The following is a 21,616-nucleotide window of genomic DNA, read 5'->3' as shown; positions in this document are numbered from 1 at the left end:
AATTTGTTGCATAAGCAAGAGTTTTGCTAAGCTCTTCTCTGGCTTGCAAGGTAAAAATTATAACTCAAGAAATTACCAACTGTTGTTTGGAATTATTCGGATGTCTGCTTTACACATTTCTAATTCAAGTTTATCTTTAGCATTAATGCCATTATTTATACAACTACTATATTATCACTACTTATCTTCTCAATTAGTGGCATTGAATTTTGAAAGTTTTTCCCATCATTAACTTTTCTCTATTTCCTTAAATAATTAGGCTTATTGAATTCTCAAGTCTCCTGCTATATCTAGATTCATTGAGCCTGTAAGATTTTTCTCCATCATTTCCGTATTTTCAAGTATACTCATTAAGAAGATTAGCTCAAATGTCATCAGGAAACTCCATGAAACTGTCTTTCATGTCTATCTATATTAAATCTTTTACTCTTCTGAAATCTCTTGGCAATATATTTCCCCTTCTCTGTGGTATTTATCACTTGTACCTTGCATTATAGTTTTAGTGTTCATATTTTATTTATGTAATAGACTTTAGCCTCCTTAAGAATTGGGACTTTGTAAAATGTATCTTTACATTATCACAGTGAATTGTAAAGTCTTCTCCATCTATTAAATTCTCAATTAAAATTTGTTGAATAAATGATGGATAGTAAAAGAAAAAGGAGAATGGCCTTTTCTAGAGGCAAATATAAGGCGAGTATCCATTGGAGGTCTCTGCCATTCCATTTAAATCTATTCATTCTCATTTTTAGTTTTCACTAGTTTAAGTATGATGCCCTTCAACTGGTCTTTCATAAACATGGAGTCACTAAAGAGACATCATATGAAAGCATTTAACTTGCCTTTCTTGACGAGTTTGCTCCTCAGTAATTTCCATGGCACATTCCAGAGAGTTCTGGAGAGACTGCAGTTGATTCAAAGTCTCTTTCAATAAAAATCGAGTTACAAATTGTTTCAAATTGGAAGCCTCTTGGTAATCCTAAGGATGACAAAACAAATGCAATTAGAAATATGGTATGAAAAAATAACCAGGAGTGTTTTTTTTCCCCATGTACCCATCAATCTCAGATTAATCCTTGAGAAAAATAGACAAAGAAGAGAGAAAACATGTTGGGTCCTGGAGGCTGGGGCAGAATTCTATCTACCCACCAGAAGTTGAATAAGAGAGCTGCAGAAATGACTTGAATATCTCATATCCCATTGCACCTGCTTCAAGATTAGAATAAACGACAAAAAACAGTCAAATTATGGAATAGACATATGTAGAAAAGGAAGAAAATTACCTGGAGAAAAGTTTGGATTGTGACTAATTCTGGGTGTTTTTTTTTTCTCTTACCAACTAAATGTACTCACATGTTGACAATTGGCTTAATTCCCTCTTGATGTATTTATTATGCTTGATCTGTATTACACTGAAGCCAAAGGAACTTATGTGTTGTTATTTCAAAATTCAGAAAATGTTAGGCTTGGAATATTTAAACACGTTACTAAAATTGCTTACGTCCCTCCTTCACGAAATTTACCCGAAGCTCAGCTGCATCTAACTTCTAGTACAACACCTCAGCCACAAAAGCACCTTCACTCAAACAACCCCAAGTCTACACAGAGATCATCAGAAACATAATCACTATACCTGCCAAACTTAGTCTAGGTATACAGGAGGATTGTGGATGGTGCTACTTGTTGCTATTGTCTTCTTCTTTTTTATTTTATAAATTTATTTATTTAATTTATTTATTTTTGGCTGTGTTGGGTCTTTTTAATGCACACGGGCCTTCTCTAGTTGTGGTGAGCGGGGTCTACTCTTCATTGTGGTGCATGGGCTTCTCATTGTGGTGGCTTCTCTTATTGTGGAGTATGGGCTGTAGGCACGTGGGCTTCAGTAGTTGTGGCACATGGGCTCAGTAGTTGTGGCTTGCAGGCTCTAGAGCACATGCTCAGTAGTTGTGGTGCATGGTCTTAATTGCTCCGCGGCATGTGGGATCTTCCCAGACCAGGGCTCGAACCCGTGTCCCCTGCATTGGAAGGTGGATTCTTAACCACTGAGCCACCAGGGAAGCCCACTCTTGCTTTCTAAAGTCTTAGAGAGAACCAATGCAGAAAATAAAATCAGGTTGGCATGGAATGAAATGGTGACAGAACCACTTTTTCAGGTCATGGGACCAGCCAGCTAAACCTGATTTCCTAGAGTCTCAGGTGGGAACAATAGACAAAAGTGCAGCCAAGGAAAGGATTTATTTGGCTTCATTCCTAAACAACATGATTATTTCATGATTCAAAATACAAAACTGAAAGGAATGATGGTGACAAGATAATGCTAGGAAATACAGCATGCTGGGGAATCTTGGGGCATGGTTGCAAACCCAAGCAAACAAGATTTAATTAATCTCTCTAGGTCTCAGCTTTCTCACTTACAAATCAGACTAAACACTCTGGCATACATTCCAACTCAAAAATATTCTGTACTTCTATCAATTCTAAATTAGGAAATATTGAGCTTCTGGACTCCTGATACAAGTTACTTTGTTATTTTTCTTCCGTTAATGGAACAACCTAATGTTGTAGAAAACTTCATTTCTTGCCTAATTTGAAATCATAAAAGGTTTTGATCATCAATCTCTTTTCTAAGTTCATTTTTTTTGCAGCTGAACAGCACAGGAGATTTTCTTATCACCATATCTTATTTAAAAATTAAAAATTTTAATGTCTTTAAACTCCACTTAACAAACTAACCATAAAATGAAACATTACATGCCATAATAGCCATTAGGATTTTTGGTGAGTTAATTCAAGATAAAAAATATACAAAATATTTAATTTGATCAAATAGCTTGCCACTCAGCAGCAATAAAATTTCAAAAATTATTTCTCAATGTGTTTTTTTTAAATTGAGTAAAGCTTTCCTTTGAGATGAAAAGGAAACATGATGACAGGAAAAAATTGTATTTGATCCATTCCCCACAGTTATTCCATTTTGCTAAAGCATATTTTTTAAATAAAATGTATTAAGACGATGAGAAGATGTAATTGTGTAGTCAGAGATAATACCAATTGTATTTGCACCTCAGTATACACTACACTAATCTAAAGCAAATGATATTGTACTTATTTGAGGACAGCAGGTAAAAGTGAAGGAACATTTATTGAGCTATGCAGCACTACATTGGCCTTATTCTTTTCTCATTTAAATGTTAAATATTTGTCATGTGAGAACTATCTATAGAAAGGAGATTTTGCTTTTTGGGTTATCCAATTTAAACACTGGTCACTGAGATTAGATTTTAGCTTCAGAGACACAAAGGTCTACTCTTCTGTATGCCCCATGGTGCCCAGAGCAAATATTCATCCAACACTTGAATGTTTGCAGATAAGCTAACTGAGAATTGATTGTGTTTGCTATTTCGGTCTTACATATAAAGACTGTGGTGATGTTAGAGTTTTGAGGACAGATAAAATCAGTCAACTGGCTACTCTGTCATTTTCTATCATAGCAAATTAAGAAATTGTTATGCTGAGACTTGCATCTTACCTTGAGAATTTGTTATCCTCATTAGTAACTCTCCAGATAACATTAATAGATGGCACAACCCAAATGGTACATTTGACAGAAATGTTGATACCTTGACATTGAGAGGAGTGGTGGGTGGGTTTAAGGCTTTGGGGGATTAGGTTTTTGAGTCAATTATGAAGATTTGCTGTTATGTGCTGCCTTTGATGATAAGGAGAAAAAAGAGCTTGTTTTATAATATTTATCATTCCAAACTCAGCTCATGGTATCATCTGTGTATTGCCTTTCCTCCCCTTGAACCATTATTTCTTTTCACAGGATTAGGCACACATCCTTTCACTCTGTGTGCTCTTGTAACAATGTTTCCTTACATAGGGTATAATTTTATCATTTTATATTGTAATATGTTGTTTACTAACATGTCTTGATCATCTCTGCCTCCAGAATACCCAGAACAAAGCCTGGCTCACAGCAGCTGATCCTTAAATGCTTAAAGACTACGTGAGGTACAGGGAATCACATGGAGATTCAGGCACCAGAGGGAGTGTCTGAGTTCTGGAAACTCCTTTTGCCTCTCCCCAATTACCAGATGCCTTCCCCTACATCTAGCCCTTGCTGGTGGTAGATGCTGCTGTGCAGCTTGTCCAGTCATGTGGGCTCTAGAATAAAGAGAAATACAGCTTTATTTTTAACAGATTGTCCTCATTTCATTTTCTAGACCATTTGTCCATCTTCTTCCCTTCCCTTAATCTGGATCCCAAGGTTTAGGACTGTAGACCTAGGTGGCTTAGATCCAATCTTCCTTTCCTTCCCTCAGATATGCAGCAGATGTTCCTTTGGAAGGCAGTGGCAAAAGAAGCAGATGGAAAATTAAATAGATAACTAGCTGGGAAATGTCAAAGCCTTGCCCTTTTTATTCTCAGCAAATGTGTTGGCTGAGAAGGTACAGAAAGGGATCTTTGCATACTGAATTCCCAGAAGACTGATATATTGGCTTAAGGCACATATTCCTTTGGGCAAAACCTGGAATCTGAGAGATTAGTAGAAAGAACTAATAAAGCAGTAAAAAATATATATACAGATGGTACCTGATATTCAAATTCTGCCTCTTTTTCCAAACACAGGTTATTCTTCCATGTCTATTAAAAAGGATATAGGCAAATGAAGGTTTAGAGTATGTTTCTCAGATTCCAATAATGTTCACTGAATTCACTGATAATTGTTCAAGTGATAATCAAGTGGAAATTGTTAATAAAGTAGCATTAATATTTTCATTTGTGCCTTTGGAAAGTCAGAATGTAAATATTTCAATCCACATATTTACTTTGTGTGGAGCTGGAACAAGGCTAGGAGTCATTCAAGTAAAATCCTTAGCATTAGAAGCATGGTACTTTGAAAATCAAGCTCTTTTCCATCTGGGTGATGGAAGAGTGGAAATCTTAGCCATTAACTCACTATGAATCATCTCAGTTAATTATGAAAATTAGAGCATAGTCTTCCCTGTTTGTATTTGTCCTACTTGAAAATTAATCAAGTCAGTGACAACCCGTCTGTCTTAGTGTCTTCTTGTTTATGAAATCAGACACAATCACAGGGGGTACTGCTTCTGACTGCCTTTTAATCTAAGCTCCTGCTGCTCTACCTGTTGTGTGAGACATCTGTGCCAGCTTCTATAACAGGAAAAAATTTACTTTTACAAAAATAATGCTGTTTTTTTCTCTTTTCCTACTTACCCCCAAACTGTTACTTTGTAAATACTAACTGGCTAACACTATTCTCTATGTCCTATTTCTTTAAACATTCTTAGGCTTTCATCTTATTATTTTTATTTAAAAAAATTTTATGGGGGTAGAGTTGATTTAAAATGTTGTGTTAGTTTCAGGTGTGCAGCAAAGTGAATCAGTTATACATATATATATATATATATATATATATATGCCATATAGCCTATTACACAGTACTGAGTAGAGTTCCCTGTGCTATACAGTAGGTCTTTATTTGTTATCTATTTTATATTAGTGTGTATATGTCAACCCCCGTCTTCCAATTTATCCCTCCCCACCTTACCCCCTGGTAACCATAAGGTTATTTTCTACATATGTAACTCTATTTCTGTTTTGTAGTTAAGTTCATTTGTACCCATTTTTTTTAGATTCCACATATAAGTGATATTATATGATATCTGTCTTTCTCTGTCTGACTTACTTCACTCAGTATGACAATGTCTAGGTCCATCCATGTTGCTGCAAATGACATTATTTCCTTCTTTATGGTTGAATAATATTCCATTGTATATATGTACCACATCTTCTTTATTCATTCCTCTGTTAATGGACATTTAGGTTGCTTCCATGTCCTACCTATTGTCAATAACTGCAATGAACATTGGGGTGCATGTATCTTTTTGAATTACGGTTTTCTCTGGATATATGCACAGGAGTGGAATTGCTGGATCACATGGTAGTTCTATTTTTAGTTTTTTAAGGAACTTCCAGACTATTCTCCATAGTGGCTCTTTCAATTTACATTTCCACCAACAGCGCAAGAAGGTTCTCCTTTCTCCACAACCTCTCCAGCATTTATTGTTCGTAGATTTTTTGATGATGGCCATTGACTGGTGTGAGGTGATACCTCATTGAAGTTTTGATTTGCATTTCTCTAATAATTAGTGTGTTGAACATCTTTTCATGTGCTTTTAAGCCATCTGTATGTCTTCTTTGGAGAAATATCTATTTAGATCTTCCACCCATTTTTTGATTGGGTTATTTGTTTTTTTGATGTTGAGCTGCATGAGCTGTTTGTATATTTTGGAGATTAATCCCTTGTTGGTTGCTTCACTTGCAAATATTTTCTCCCATTCTGAGAGTTGTCTTTTTGTCTTGTTTATGGTGTCCTTTGCTGTGCAAAAGCTTTTAAGTTTAATTAGGTCCCATTTGTTTACTTTTGTTTTTATTTTCATTACTCTAGGAGGTAGGACCTACCTCAACATAATAAAGGCCATATATGACAAATCCACAGCAAACATCATTCTCAATGGTGAGAACCTGAAAGCATTTCCTCTAAGATCAGGAACAAGACAAGTATGTCCACTCTCATCGCTATTATTCAACATAGTTTTGGAAGTCTTAGCCATGGCAGTCAGAGAAGAAAAAGAAATAGAAGGAATCCAAATTGGAAAAGAAGAAGTAAAACTGTCACTGTTTCCTATAACATGACACTATAAATAGAAAACCCTAAAGATGTTATCAGAAAACTACTAGAGCTCATAAATGAATTCAGTAAAGTTGCAGGATACAAAACTAATAGACAGAAATCTTTGCATTCCTATATACTAACAACAAAAGATCAGAAAGAGGAATCCCATTTAACATCCCATCAAAAAGAATAAAATACCTAGGAATAAACCTACCTAAGGAGGCAAAAGACCTGTACTCAGAAAACTATAAAACACTGATGAAAGATATCAAAGATGACACAAACAGATGGAGAGATATACCCTGTTCTTGGATTGGAAGAATCAATATTGTGAAAATGACTATACTACCCAAAGCAATCTACAGAGTCAATGCAATCCCTATCAAATTACCAATGGCATTTTTCTCAGAATTAGAATAAAACATTTTACAGTTTGTATGGAAGATGTACAAAATTGTACATCAATTTGTACAAAAGATGATGAATAGTCAAAGCAATCTTGAGAAAGAAAAATGGAGCTGGAGGAATCAGGCACCCTGATTTCATACTGTACTACAACCTACAGTCATCAAAACATTATGGTACTGACACAAAGAAAAGAAATATAAATCAATGGAACAGGATAGAAAGTCCAGAGATAAACCCACACACCTATGGTCACCTAATCTGTGACAAAATAGGCAAGACTCTACAATGGAGAAAAGATAGCCTCTTCAAGAAATGGTGCTGGGAAAACTGGACAGCTACATGTAAAAGGATGAAATTTGAACACTCCCTAACATCATACACAAAAATAAACTCGAAATGGATTAAAGACCTAAATGTAAGATTGGACACTATAAAACTCTTAGAGGAAAACATGGGCAGAACACCCTTAGACATAAATCGCAGTACTCTTTCATTTTAAATGATACACTTTTTAAACTAGGAGAACACCATATCAAGTTTAATCCTTATAAAATTAAGAAAAAAACAACTGGTCCTTAATTAAGTGCCTTAAAAATGAACTGAGGTTAATTCCAGATAGGTCTTCGGAAAGCTTAGAAGACAGAGCAAGAGATTAAAATATTTTCAAACTGCAGATCCCCATGTACTAAGAGAATTATAGTTTTGCAGTTTAGTGAAGGAGGAAACAAGGCTCTAATTTTGTAACAAAATGTTATTAAATAACCAATAAATTTTAAAAAATCTAAATCCTATCATAACTAGATATTTTCTAGTTTGAAATCAGAAAATACTGTAGAGATGTTATATTATTTAAGACTTTTAAATTGACAAACTCCATTATAAAGGGCTCATCCTGGAGTTGTCAAGGATTTTTTTCATGTAGGTTTCTTTCCTCTGGCTCCTTCTATTGCTCTGTCTCATACCAGCAGCCCCTAACAAGAACATATGGCCCCTTGAATGTCTTTGCTCAGAGAACAATGCCAAAGTAACCTCAAAGTAACCCTCTTCAAACAAGTAGAATTTCAGGAAAATATGCATGGGTATGAAGATGGGAACATATATAGAGTTAACCCAAACTTGGAGATTAATAACAGATGAAGACACAGATCACATTCATGTGCATCTGACAACATAGTGTGGTAGTTAAGAAACTGGGTCTGGGGACTTCCTTGGTGGCCCAGTGGTAAAGAATCCACCTTACAATGCAGGGGACGCAGGTTCAATCCCTGGTTGGGGAACTCAACACCCACTTGCCGTGGGGCAACTAAGCCCGCATGCCACAACTACTGAGCTTGTGCACCTCAACTAGTGAGGCTGCATGCTGCAAACTATAGAGCCCATGCACCCTGGAGCCTGTGTGCCACAACTAGAGAAGAGAAAATCCTCACGGCATAACTAGAGAGAAGCCCATGAGCCACAATGAAGAGCCCGTGTGACACAACCAGGACCTGATGCAGCCAAAAATAAATAAAATAAATAAATAATAATAAAAAGAAACTTGGTCTGAAGATATTTATACTGAAGTTCTAATATGTGCTTGTACCACTTAACAGCATTGCGAACTTGGGAAAATTTAAAATTAAAAAAAAAAAATTAAAATAAAAAACTTCTAAGTTCCTATTTTCCTAACTGTAGGATAAGAACAGTATCAATCTCATAGCTTGTTGTGAGAAGTAAATGAAAAATACATGGCATGTAAAGTGCACTGTATGATGTCTAGCTTGTAGTTTTTGATAAATGAATATTCACTATTGTTATAAAGCCATTGGTGGAAGGATATTACAAAGTGTAATGAACAGATCATTGGCCTAAAATTCACAAGACCTGGGTTTAAATGGTATGATAATAGTTCAGTTCACAATTATTCTAGGATAAATATGTGGTTTGTTTGGTATGTAACAGGCTTTCTACAAATATTAATTTTTTCTGAGTTCTTTCTACATATAGTTAGTACTGCACATCTGTTACCTTGATTTTTCAGAAATGTATAATTTTTACATGCATATTTGTTACCACATTGAACATTGAAGCTGTGGCCCATGAAATTTGGTCTTTGAGGAGTTACAAATGTATAGTTCAACTGCAAAATTAATTTAAAAGTGTTTCTGTCTTTGACTTGTTTCTCATCAAGGATAGCATATGAGATCCAATTTATAAATCTAAACAACACTTCTTGCATTATCTCTTTTATCTACTCTGAATTCTGTCAACCATATCCTCTTCCAGACCATTTCATTTCCCAGAATCTGTTCAAAATTCGTTCTCAGTCTCTAATGTGATTTTACTCCCTCTTTTTCTTTTCTCTCCCAGATCTTTTTATGTATATTGGCTAAGATTTCTTCCCTTCTCCTCAAGTCATTATGAGTGTGGTTATATTCATCTGGGCTCATTTCTTTATTCTGCTTCATAGGAACATAGAAACCAGAAAAATAATAGTAGGAGGATTTGGGGAAGATGTCCATGTTGGTGGCATTGTTTTTGAAACTCCAGGAATTCTCACATAAAAACCAATAGTGCAAATAGATAACAACAACAACAAAACTCCATAGCCAACAAATAACAACGAAACTAGAGTTTAAGGTATCATCATGAACCACAAGTTACAAGTGGTTAAGGACAAAATCACTTATAGCCAGAAGGTCTGCATTGCATGTTATTACTGGCTGGATGTATAGGAAGAAACAAAGGGAAGCAATGGGATATGTGACAGACCTGAAGACAAGAGAACTCCAAAATAGCCAACAAATGTTCACAAGAAAGCATAATTGTATAGCTTGAGAACAGCTAAACATGGGAGGATCTTTATTCCAAAGTAGGTGAGCATAAAAGTCTTAGTAAAGTCTAAAGAGGTTGGAACAATGAGCCCCTGTGAACTCTTGAAATTAATTAGCTAAGATGGTATGCTAGGAGGGTCCCACACTGAAGATAAACTGCAGGGAGTCAAATCAAAACTGAGCAGGACAGGTTCACAAAGATCAAGAAGAGAAGATTCAAATAAAAGTCAGGGAGAGGTACAGAGCCAGAAATCTCAGAAGGAAAGACACTATAGTTTTCAATACTACAAGATAACCAAGAGGGAGGTCTGTGAATCCAGAAAAACTCTTCTGAATACAACATTCTTTGAAAAATCCAGGAAAATTAGTATCTTTTTTAAAGTAGGCAATAGAAAATTATTAAGGTCAAATTCTATATAATTTTATTATAAAAAGGGGATATGAGCAAAATAACATTCCTGCAGACAGTGAATGCACACCAGAAAGACAAGCCCACCAAACAGATCAAAAGTATAACCAAGTATTTTAAAATGAGACAAAAAACATTAATGAAAAATTGATGAAAAAAGAAAATAAGGAAAAGAAACAAAAGGGATTTGAGATGAAGTAACAAATATTGTAGATATGCAAAGAAGATCCAAAATACTTAGAGTTCCTAAAGAATAAGTGTAGAAATCAACAAAGAAATAGAACAAATACTAGAATCTAACATTCAAGAATGTTTTTCTGAAATAAAAAGATTTGAAATTAGGTATAAAGCCATACTACATGTGTAAGAATACCAACTCAGAACAAACACATCAAGACATATTTTAGTAAAATTACTGGACTTTGAAGGCAAAGCAAAAATTCTTTGTGCACTTACACATAAAGAGAAAATGAGTCCCAGAGTTAAAAAAAAAACCTAGATTATGTTGAGGCTTTACAAAAGCAATGCTTTTTTACCAGAAGAAAGTACAGAAACATATTTCAGGTATACAAAATAAGAAAATGAAGCCAAGGATTTTACATCAGGAAAATTGACTTCTAAGTGTAAGTGGCACAGAAAAATTGTCAATATGTAAAAACTTAGATTAAATTGTTCCCATGAGCTCTTCCTGAGGAATCAACTAGAGAATGAGCTTCATACAGCAAAAATTACTAGAGTGTTCAACATAGAGACCAATGATGTAGGCCAGATACTGGCAAACTATTTTGGAGAGGCCTACACAGTAAATATTTTAGACTTTATGAACCAAGAGGCCACAAATCCTGCCAATATAGCATGAAATCAGCCATAGATAATTATTAAATGAACGAGTCTGGCTGTGTTTGTAGACCATATTAAACATGTGCTTGGCAGATTTTGGCAGATGGCTGAAGTTTTCTGACCCCAAATTTGGGCACTGAACATCAAAAGCAGCCAACATCAAAAGAGACAATCAGATAGTATGTGCTTCCTGATGAGATAACACACTATCAGGTATAGGCTTGCCAAATGAGACTTTGGATTCAGCTGATAATTTGAAGTAAAAACAGAGTTCAAAAGAACATGATGAATTGTGCCATGAGAAGGCAACAGCAGTCTAGATGGTGAGCATCTCTCTAAAGGATTTCAAGGTAACCTGCAAATTAAAAGAGTTGTAACAGACATAAAAATGGGCACAAATAAATAGTTTTTAGGGATGAACATTTGTATGATGAAACCATAATAAAATGCAAGGAAATGATTACTAGAGAGATCAGTTTGGTCATTATTTACAGGGGAGGGAGGAGATTATAATTGGGACAAGGTGCATGGAAGGTCTAGGGTGGTTTGTAAGTTTGTAAGTTTGATCTGAGTGGTAGTTAAGAGTGTTTGGGTTTAATTATTAAGTTCCACATTTGATTTCTGTGGCTTTTCTCCTTCTCATTTTATTTTACAACAAAAGGGTTAAGATATGTGTATGAAACAGCCTGGTGGAGGTACACTATTCTCATGTTTGAGAGGTTGTGGGAATAGACAGATATGGGCTGTATAATACAGGACTGTTTGGCAAGCAGTAGAAATACATACAAATACATACAAATTAGTAATTTTGATCACTTCTCATATACTGTCTTCTTAACTGCTGGTCTGCATTTTTCTGGAGTGTAACACAGAACCAAATTTTTTTTTCAGTATAAAGAGCCCAGAGCTATATTTCTGCATAAATTGAGCTCAATATGTTTGTTGATATTGATAATAAAATATAACCAAAATTTCTTCTCTCAAAATAGGGTGCTTTCCACATTACTGCTCACACACTTTCCTTTCAATGTCATTTTTAAGCACATGAAATACCTCAAGGGTAACATAAACTTGTAATTTTTCTCCTCCTAAACACCATGTATATGAGGTATCTAAAATATGCAAATTAAAATAATGAAAGAGTGGAATGGTGGTTGTCAGGAGCTGGAGGTGGGGAGATGAAAATGGGGAGTTACTAGTCAACAGGCCTAAGTTTCAGTTAAGCAAGATGATTAAATTCTAGAGATCTGCTGTACAACATTTTACCTATAGTCAATGGTAATGTACTGTACACTTAAAAATTTAAGAGGATAGATCCCATGTTACTACCATAATAAAATAAATAAATAGATAAATAAGTGGATATATTTTTTAAAAGTCTGAGAAACACTATAAAGAAGAAACATTTCCAAACCTCTATTTTCAAGTTGATTTTTATCACAGAGAATCTTTTTTTTAAAAAAAGTAAAGCTTTATTTTCAAGCTCCTTGATTAATTTTTACTTTGGGGAAAAAATGAATAAAATTTCTAGATTAGTAACTATTATTTACTGAATATCCCTTTGTAAATAAAACTATGTAAGGTGCATTTAAAAAGGAAATAAAACAAAACAGCCTGATTTTGCAGTTGTTATAGATTAAAATGCATTCATTTCACGAACACTTATCTTACATTAACACACAGTAAACACTGATAAAGTACAAATAAGGTTTTAGCCAAACACTAAATACACATAGGGTTTACTAATTAGGACACATTTCCATTCCCCTACAAAATGAATATAACTACTAAAAGTCTCACTTGGCATGAGAGAGAGATATTTAATTATTAACAAGAACATGGTATCTATAGTCTGTTGATCTGAGAAACAAACTTCAGTATCAGAAAGTCACTGAATTTCATAGGCAAGCAGCTAATCAAAGACAACATATTATAGAGCTAGAAGGGAGCACTGAATACAAATTTCTCATTTCCAAAATGAGGTATAGATTAAGGATACTTGTTCAAGTTCACACAGCCCTCCCAGAGTAGACTAGAATACAGTTGTCTTTTTCCTGCTGTTTCATATCAAAAAGTGTTTAAAACACAAAAATCCTCTTGATCATTTCTGGGTCTGTGGAGAGAAACAGCAATTTCCAGCCTCTTGAAGCTGTGAAGGGCAGAGGTTCTTGACTCTAAAACTGCCCTTAAGGGCACTTCTGGAAGGAAAGCTTTTCAGAGCGAAGAATGAGCAATTAAAATGGAGGGGAAATGTCATCTAAATTGCAGCTGAACTTCTATTTAAGCTAATAGTAGCAAAAAGACAGCATAAATTTCTGAAAATCAGTTTTTATTGATCACAGACACAAATCATGTCATCTTCAGAAGGTTTTTCTCAGGAACATTTAAGGCCTTCACATAAAGATTCATCAAAGTCCATGCTGAACTGAGTATCTCCAGGCTGCCAGTTATTTCAATTATAATTTTATATTCTTCTTTCATATTTGAGATAGATTTTCTGTGTTCTGTATTGAATCAAACACTCAAAAACCTTAATATTAGAAGGTAAAATTTAGATTTTAGAAGAAATGAAAAAGTTATAACCTTACTATCCATCAATCTATTTTTCATCACCGAAATCAAAACATTTAAATATTTAGAATGATTAAAGTATGTTTATGTTGCTGAAAAAAATCAAGAAACTGATAGAGCAAAATTAATTAATTTTTTTATGTAAACAACGAAAAGCAAATTTCGATTAGGCATTTTGAGCTCCAGATTTGGGGTACTATGGAAAATGAAAAGACTATAAGACAGTGATGAAACTCATAAGAATCTTGATGGTTTCATACAAAAAGATACATTTTAATCGGAAGCTTAGAGTTTGCTGCTTTGCTATGACAACTGATGTAGAGTCCTGTAGTTGGAAGGTTAATAATCTTCATTATGCTCAGAAGTGGCCTCATGTTAACAGTTTAGTGATTGGACTGCAAGGAACTGATTTATTTCTACCCAATTCTGAATAATATGTTTTGATCCCCATGGAGGATGTGATTCCATGTTGACAGGCTTGGCCATGAGCTCATAGTGTGACTTTGGGTAAGTCCATTAACTCTCATGTGTTTGTTTCCTCAAATCTATGAAATGGGAGCACTGGGCTCAGCTTCCACCCCAGAACAGGCTAAGTCTGTGTTCACTGGTTCATCTAATGCTGGTTGGAAAGAAAAGAACCTATTTTTCCTCTTCTTTGCATAGCTGAAGCAATTCTCTTGTACCCACTCTACCCTTCTCTTCTTGCTCTATGGTCTTAAAAATGGTCAATGCAGGGAGATACAGAGCTTACAGAATTATGATCATTCTGCTGCGTGCATCTTGATATTTCACATGATCCTTGAATCTTACCACTTTTGTAAATAAGAACTAAAGTCAGCTGCTTTGCTGATGAGCAACTTTTTATTTTCTTAATGAAATGAAGAAAATAATTCTAATAATGAAAATGTGGAAACAGTAGAATCCCAGAGAAAAGCACAGAGAAGGTTTTATTCCTTTTAATTAGAGAGGATACCTTTATAGTACCCAGTTAAATACTAATGTAGTCTTCAAAGCTTCACATCAGGTAGTCAGTGCTTGCGTAGCAACACTGATTATTCTTACTAGTGTATTTGACTCTAGGGAGGAATGTTAGGTTTCCTTCTCCCATACTGTCAACCCTGAGTCTCAGAATATTTCCAGACATTCTAAGAACTATAATTTTCATCCTCATTATAAAACTGTATCAAGAATAAGGACCTACCTGAGTTACATATTTCCTATGACAAAGAAAAAAAATATTGTAAACCTTTCTGGATCAAACCAGGGTATAATAAATATACACAAAAATCAAATGTACTATATAGTATTATATACACCAAGGATGATATATGAGCATCAGTATATATAGACCTAGGCAATTTGTTTTTGATGCAGTCACTATCCCTTTCTGCACATCTCTCTCTGTCTCAGAGTTTCTCCAGCTCAGAAACTTTGGATCCCATCCTTTCACTCTTAGCAAGCTTCCCACTATCCTTTGCTAAGTTATTAGATAATAAAGACATTAGGTCTTTCCCTTCCCATGGACATTTGCTTTTGAGAAGTGTATCATTAAAGGTGAATTTTTAAGGATTTGTACATCTTTGCCCATGATCCCGAAATCATATTCTGGTATATAGTAGGTACTATGGCAGCCATGGAGGTGCTACCAGAGAAAACCTGTCAAAAGAACATACTTATTTGACAGCTTCCAGCTACTATACCTTAGGGATCCTCTGAAATGGTTAATGCTGAAGCCACATTCTCTCCAGGCTATTCCTAACTAATGACTGAACATAGTGAAGGTTCAAGAGCTGGGCCATTTCTGCCTGATGTGGAACTCCTTTTTGGGCAGGCTTTGCTCTGGGGCTCCCCATTGGCCTGGTCAGGACTTAGAGGTATTTCATGCTCAACTTTCATGTCTTTTTCCAGATGTCAGATAAGCATCATAGTGCAAAGCTTCTTCCCACTATTCCTGCTTCCATTCCCCTTTACCCTTCAGAGGCATTTCTCCCAACAAATTTCTTGCACTCCTAGATCCATCTTGGCATCTGCTTTCCAGAGGATTTGAGCAGACACAGCACTCCATAAATATCGGTTGGGTCAGATAAAGGAATCTCAGGATGAAATACATGAACTATTAGAAGAGGTGAAGAGAGCAGTGAGGAAACAAGATTGAGTACCTACCATTTGCCAGGTGCTTAGCTGTAAGAGAATCTCATGCAGCTGGGCTAAAAGATTAGTTGAAATAATGTGTGCTCAGTAGCTTATATGTATTAAATGCTCAATAAATAGCAGATATCCTTATTATAAAGAATTACATTAGATTCTGTATGAAAAGGTCAGGTGGGTATGAGATATCAAGAGTCATGAAAGAGGCAAAGAATCAGGCAAGAAAAGAGGTCAGGGATCTGAAGGGAGTATAGTCCAAGCAGTAATCTGGGTTCAGTCATCTTGGCATGGCTGAGAAGAACTCCTTAGGAGCTGCAGTTACTAATGAAGTTTTAGGCACTGGGGATATTTAGGTTCTGGGGATATTCACCCTTGGTGGACCCAAATATTAATTTTTTTTCATTTTTCAGGGTTCTGTGATTTTGCAGGTCCCTAATGGTTAGTATAGTGTCTGATTTCAGTGAAAGAGGAACTATAGGTATCAATTTATAAGTGGTCCTACAAGGCTATATTTTTAAATTCGGATTTGGGGCCCTGAGTTGTGGTGGGTAGAAGAGGGGAAGAGCTAGCATACAGGGCCTTGGTGTGAGATCTTGACTTCCTTTCTATCTGAACTTATTCTCATTGAGAACTTCAAGGCTTAGCAGTTAGCTTTTTCATCTGCTTAAAATGCAGCTCCATAGTTAGGTGTGTGATTATGGGCTTTTCTTAATTGTAGTTTGATTAAAGAGACTTTCCAGATGTAAGACACAATTTTGAGGTCACATTCTTTACCTCCTAAGAAGATACAGGTTATAAGTAGAAAAGTTCCTCCAGAATACTACAGAGGATAAAAAAACTTGTAAAGAAGTAATAATTAATCTCATCTTGTAGCAATATAAAAGGAATTATTCTTTAGACCAATTGATTATGCTCAAAGCCATCTAAGTGATCTGTCATCAGTGACTTTCAGAAGGTAGCTCCTGATTCCTCTTAGTAAATTAAGCCTACAAGTGAAAGCATTCTTAATTCATTACATGCCAGTACACCTGCCACAAACATAATTAGTCCAGTCTCATAAGGGTGTCATTTTTGAAAGGTTAGTAGATCCATCCATACTTACCCCATCGCCCCAGGGGTCAGTTTTCAATTTGCCTATTCATGATGTGTTCTGCTGCTCTTGAAATGCAATGAATTTCTCAAAGAATTGGTAGTTTGTTTCTAATGTAAGATAGTATTGCATTTCAGCATTGCTGAAATATACAATCTGGTGGTCTGAAAGACTAATTAGGAAATCTATTACCATACCATATACAAAGATATAGCCATCTCAACTCGATCTTTTGTTGAAACTATCAGGGCCAAATGTGTTTCAAAATTCATAAATTTTCAGAATCTAGAAAGGTGATAGTATATACCATGTATCATATAATATCCTTATCAGGGTCTGGGGCAGCACCCAGCATCTAATGACTATATTGATATTTTTGCAGCACAATACTGAATATTAAAATAGGTTTTGCTACTAAGTGAATTTAGGTGCTAAGCTTATCAAACAGCATCAACAACAAACAACAAGAAAAAGAAAGCCAAAGCATTCAATTTGCAGAACTTTATGGATTTCAGAACTGCAAATAGGAGTGGTAGTGAATTTGCATTGTAACTCCTCCTCAAACAATCTCCATGAAGATTTTGGGAACAGAAGAGAAAGATTTGCCAAGAATTTAGCTTGAAATTGAAGTAGGGGACATTTATTGCTGCTTTCTACCTGTTAATTCTATAAGACTCATTTTCAAAATTTCTCTTAGGCTACATAAAATATGGACTATCTACATAATGGTTTGTCTAAAATGAGTAACTTGGACAAATTATTCTTTTACCAATAATCAGCTCATTGAGCTTTACGTGTGACTCTGATATGGATGAGAAAATATAAAAGGGAGTGGAGAGTAAGAATTAAAGGAAGAAAACAGCTCCTTCCAGTTACTGTCATTTTCCTATGGCCACAGGTCCATCCTCACAGTAGTCTCATCTTTGCAAAGAGGCTGAAGAGTTGACTATTTTGCATTAATACTTTGTGGCACAGGGAAGGGGAATTACAAAATTTCCTACTGTTTCTCTATTAGATCAACAATCACTTTTTCTTTCAGCCGAAAAAATCTGGTAACACAATGATCAAGATAGTAGAATAGTTATAAATAAAAGTGTTCTTGTTATCATCACTCTTGGGTAACTTTTGTTTCCTATTACAATCTTCTTGGTGCTTAAGACCTGGTTACACCTTGAATGTAGTAGGTACTCCTAGTGTGCTTATTAAATTGGACTGAGAAAGCATCCTTATGCCCTTCACACCACACCCTTTTTTTTGTTTGTTTGTTTGCTTATTGCTTTTCAAAAGAAGTCTATGTTTCCTATTGTTGAAGCTACTTTTCCTGTTTTCTCTCTAGGATTCAGAGGCATTGGATTCTGCTCCTGAAGCTATTTATACCCTTTGTACTTCCAAGGGGTTGTAGGAGTATATAATCTATCATTGCAAATGATCTGTTTTGATCACATAAATGAAAAGATGGCTAAGAGTTGTGCTTCCTTTTCAGTTATTCTCCTATATTGTTATGAATTAATTTCTGTTGGATTTTGATAATTCTGTTATTGAGAGACATTTGTACCTGCACATACTCATGTGTGTCTCTACCCATAAGTAGCAGTTTGGCCTGCCACTCAGGGATATACATGCACTTCTATGCATTCACCAGACTGAAATTCTCCCAGAAACAAGCTCATTTTGCTTCATCATTATTAAAAATATTTATGTGGGAAAAAAGTGTTTAGAACTGTTAAGAAACATATAACTAAATATGTTATCAATGTACTTTATATGAAATTTATGCTATATGTCTCTTTTTCCTCCTTGCTCTTTATCAGCATGAAAATGAGGCTTCTGTTTCTAAGAAACTCTAAAAATATTACTCACCTGCACCTACCCTGTTCTGACACATTATAATCTTGGTTATAGCTCTCAAATGTCAGAACAGAAGATCATGAACTGAAGATGTGTCATAGAAAAAACTGTTTTAAAGGGAAGTTCAACATAATGGACTAAGGGAAAAAATCCAACCATAAGAAAACTTGATGTTGACTTAATTAAAAAAAAAAGGCATCCTTTATAAAATACAAACTGTATGAGCACTAAAATTAAAACTGCTAATCCTTTTCTTTTTTTCAGTCTTCTCCAGCTGGCTACAAAATGTCTCTGGCCCCTTGCCAGGGAGCCCTGAATGTCTCTGGCACCAATGGAACACAGGCAGGCTAGAGATGGGCAGTTCTCACTTCACATTTTGGTAAATTCAGAAACAGTATGTTGCTGCCCTGGGCAGCTAAACATTCCAAATTTTAGAAACAATTTTTGGTGGAAATTTTGTGAATCTGCTCCCTCCTCACATTTTCCCTAGTTCCTTGGAATGAACAGTCACTTTGCCTCTCCAGCTTGACAAGAACTGTATTGCAGTCACTGATCTCCTCTTCCCTTCCACCTGACACAAGATCAGCAGTGACCTGCAGCACAGCCTTTCCTGTGATCTAATATATTTCAAAAAATGTTACTGAGTGGCTTAACTAGCCCTAGCACTATAAGATACTTCAAGATAGTAAATGTCTGTGTATGGTTGGGACAGAAATCACATAGGACTGGCTAAAGGTGGGACTGGAAAGATGAGCAGCAGTGCCAGTTGGACAAGAGGGCCAAGTCTTGTGTGCCCTGGGCAAAGAGTCTGGACTTTTTCCTGAGAGCAGTGGAGAGCCATTGCAAGGTTTTAGGCAGATGAAGGAAAGTCTTATTTTTTAGAAAGGTTTCTCATCCTGCAGGATGGAGCATGACATAAAGACAACATTGGGAGCAGAATAATGAATTTGGTGTCTGTGGCAAATAATTCCAGCCAACCATGGTCCAGATAGTGGGTTGAGAGAGGAGGATGTGAACAATATTAAAGAGATTAAATCATTGGGACTAGGTGATTGATTCTACCAAAGGGGATAAAAGAAAGAGTAAAAGGTGACAAATAACCGAAGGTGACACAAATTTGAAATTAACCCTTTTATTTGAGTGTTAGTCATATGGGTGACTTTTTTTCATTTAAAATATATTTTTATTATTATAATGTCATTTTAAATATTGTATAGATTACAAAGAAAATTTGATAGGTATGATATTTAGTGATATAATGTTTTTCTTAAGATATAAGTCATGATGCTAACACATGTTTACTACAATAAGATTGTTATTATTGCCCATATTTGACTGAATTATAAGGCAAATCAAAATGAATTTCTCTGCTTTAATAGAGATAACGCCTGTGAGTTACTCCCTCACCTACCCGCATTTCATGTAATTGAGATACTGATTTTCAGAGTAATACAGAAAAATGATATAACCATGTGAGGAAGAAAGAATGATCACTTACATATTTTGATATTCCTGAGAAAAGAAAGAAATATCCTCACATAAATATTTTCTGAACGTTTTGCATAACTGTTTGCTTTTGTAAGCCAAAAATTCTTGGTCTTTATCCACTCCTTTTGGAGCACACAAAAATATATCCAAATAGGAAAACAGTGCTGGCAACCTTGTCTTAATTCATTTTGACAGTAAACAACCAAAAAAATAATCAGATCAAGAATAACACTTTTTAAAAATAGTTATTTTTAAAAATAGTTGCATTATATTTTTTTCTCTGTGGATATGTAATTCTTGTTGAAAATTTTGTAGAATTCATAAAAATTGTAGAATTCATAAAAATCACATAAATATGCACAAAATGGCAGAATGGACACAGTAACTTTTCTTTAAAAGAATAAAAATCAATACTATAACTGGAGTAAATATTATCCTGAATTTAGAGGTTACAGCTGGGAAACCAAATAAATATATATGAGAGAAGTAAGAGCTCTCTTAATTGACCTCCACTGTACTGAATATTCCCTCAGTTAAATTTTCAATGTCCCTCCACTGCTTAACAATTAAACCAAATTTCCAACCAGTTTGGCTTTCAGCCTGAACACCCACTAGCAACCAAAATAGCCTTATGCTTCAAACATGTATGATTCCCTGTATTTCCATGAAAATACACTGTTTCTCACACATTTGCTTATGTTATTTGTTTTCCTGAAAGTGAATTCCATTCCCACTATTACTCCAGCAATCTCTACCCATAGACAGAGATTTCTGTTCTTTGAAGTTCAGCTGAAATGCCATTTACTCCTTGGTAACTTTCCAGATTAGCTGGACAAAGAGATGCATTCCTATTTTCTATTCTTACCATGTGGTTTGAACCATTCTTATCAAATCTGTTCAAAGTTTTGCATTACAGACAGTCCTGCATTACCCATTCTACTCTATGGTAAGCCTCTTGAGGACATTGTGTGGTAAAACTTAGATTCCTTTCTACTTCCTAGCACAGCATTTCTGCTGAATGAGTGACTGAATGGAGTCATTCCTAAAAGTCATGGATTTTTAGTTATTAAAAAAACTGAAACACTCTTTGAAAGCTGGTACTTATTAAGTACTTCCTTAAAAGCTTATTTTAGACTAGTCATCTTTAATATTAATTCAAACACATAAACATGTGTTTCCTCTCTTGTTATGCATGTTTTGGCTCTTTTGATACCTATTTCATCATACATACATTTGTATATGTGGCTTGAGGCACAGTTCTAAAACATAATTGATTCTATCTTTCAGCATTATTAATA

At 35.2% G+C, this 21,616-nt stretch overlaps 1 protein-coding gene across 1 annotated transcript in view; it reads right to left on the bottom strand.

Annotated features, from left to right (window-relative positions):
• NECAB1 (N-terminal EF-hand calcium binding protein 1) overlaps window positions 1-21,616 on the bottom strand; it is a 285,391-nt gene that overhangs the window by 76,882 nt on the left and 186,893 nt on the right. Inside the window, exon 5 of the mRNA XM_007457341.1 lies at window positions 843-979. Coding sequence (XP_007457403.1) covers window positions 843-979 — 137 coding nt within the window. The remainder of the gene's footprint in view (window positions 1-842; window positions 980-21,616) is intronic.

Source organism: Lipotes vexillifer, unplaced genomic scaffold (assembly GCF_000442215.2).
Source record: "Lipotes vexillifer unplaced genomic scaffold, Lipotes_vexillifer_v1.1 scaffold174, whole genome shotgun sequence".
Lineage (NCBI taxonomy): Eukaryota > Metazoa > Chordata > Mammalia > Artiodactyla > Lipotidae > Lipotes > Lipotes vexillifer.
This window is presented reverse-complemented; position numbering and strand designations above follow the sequence as displayed.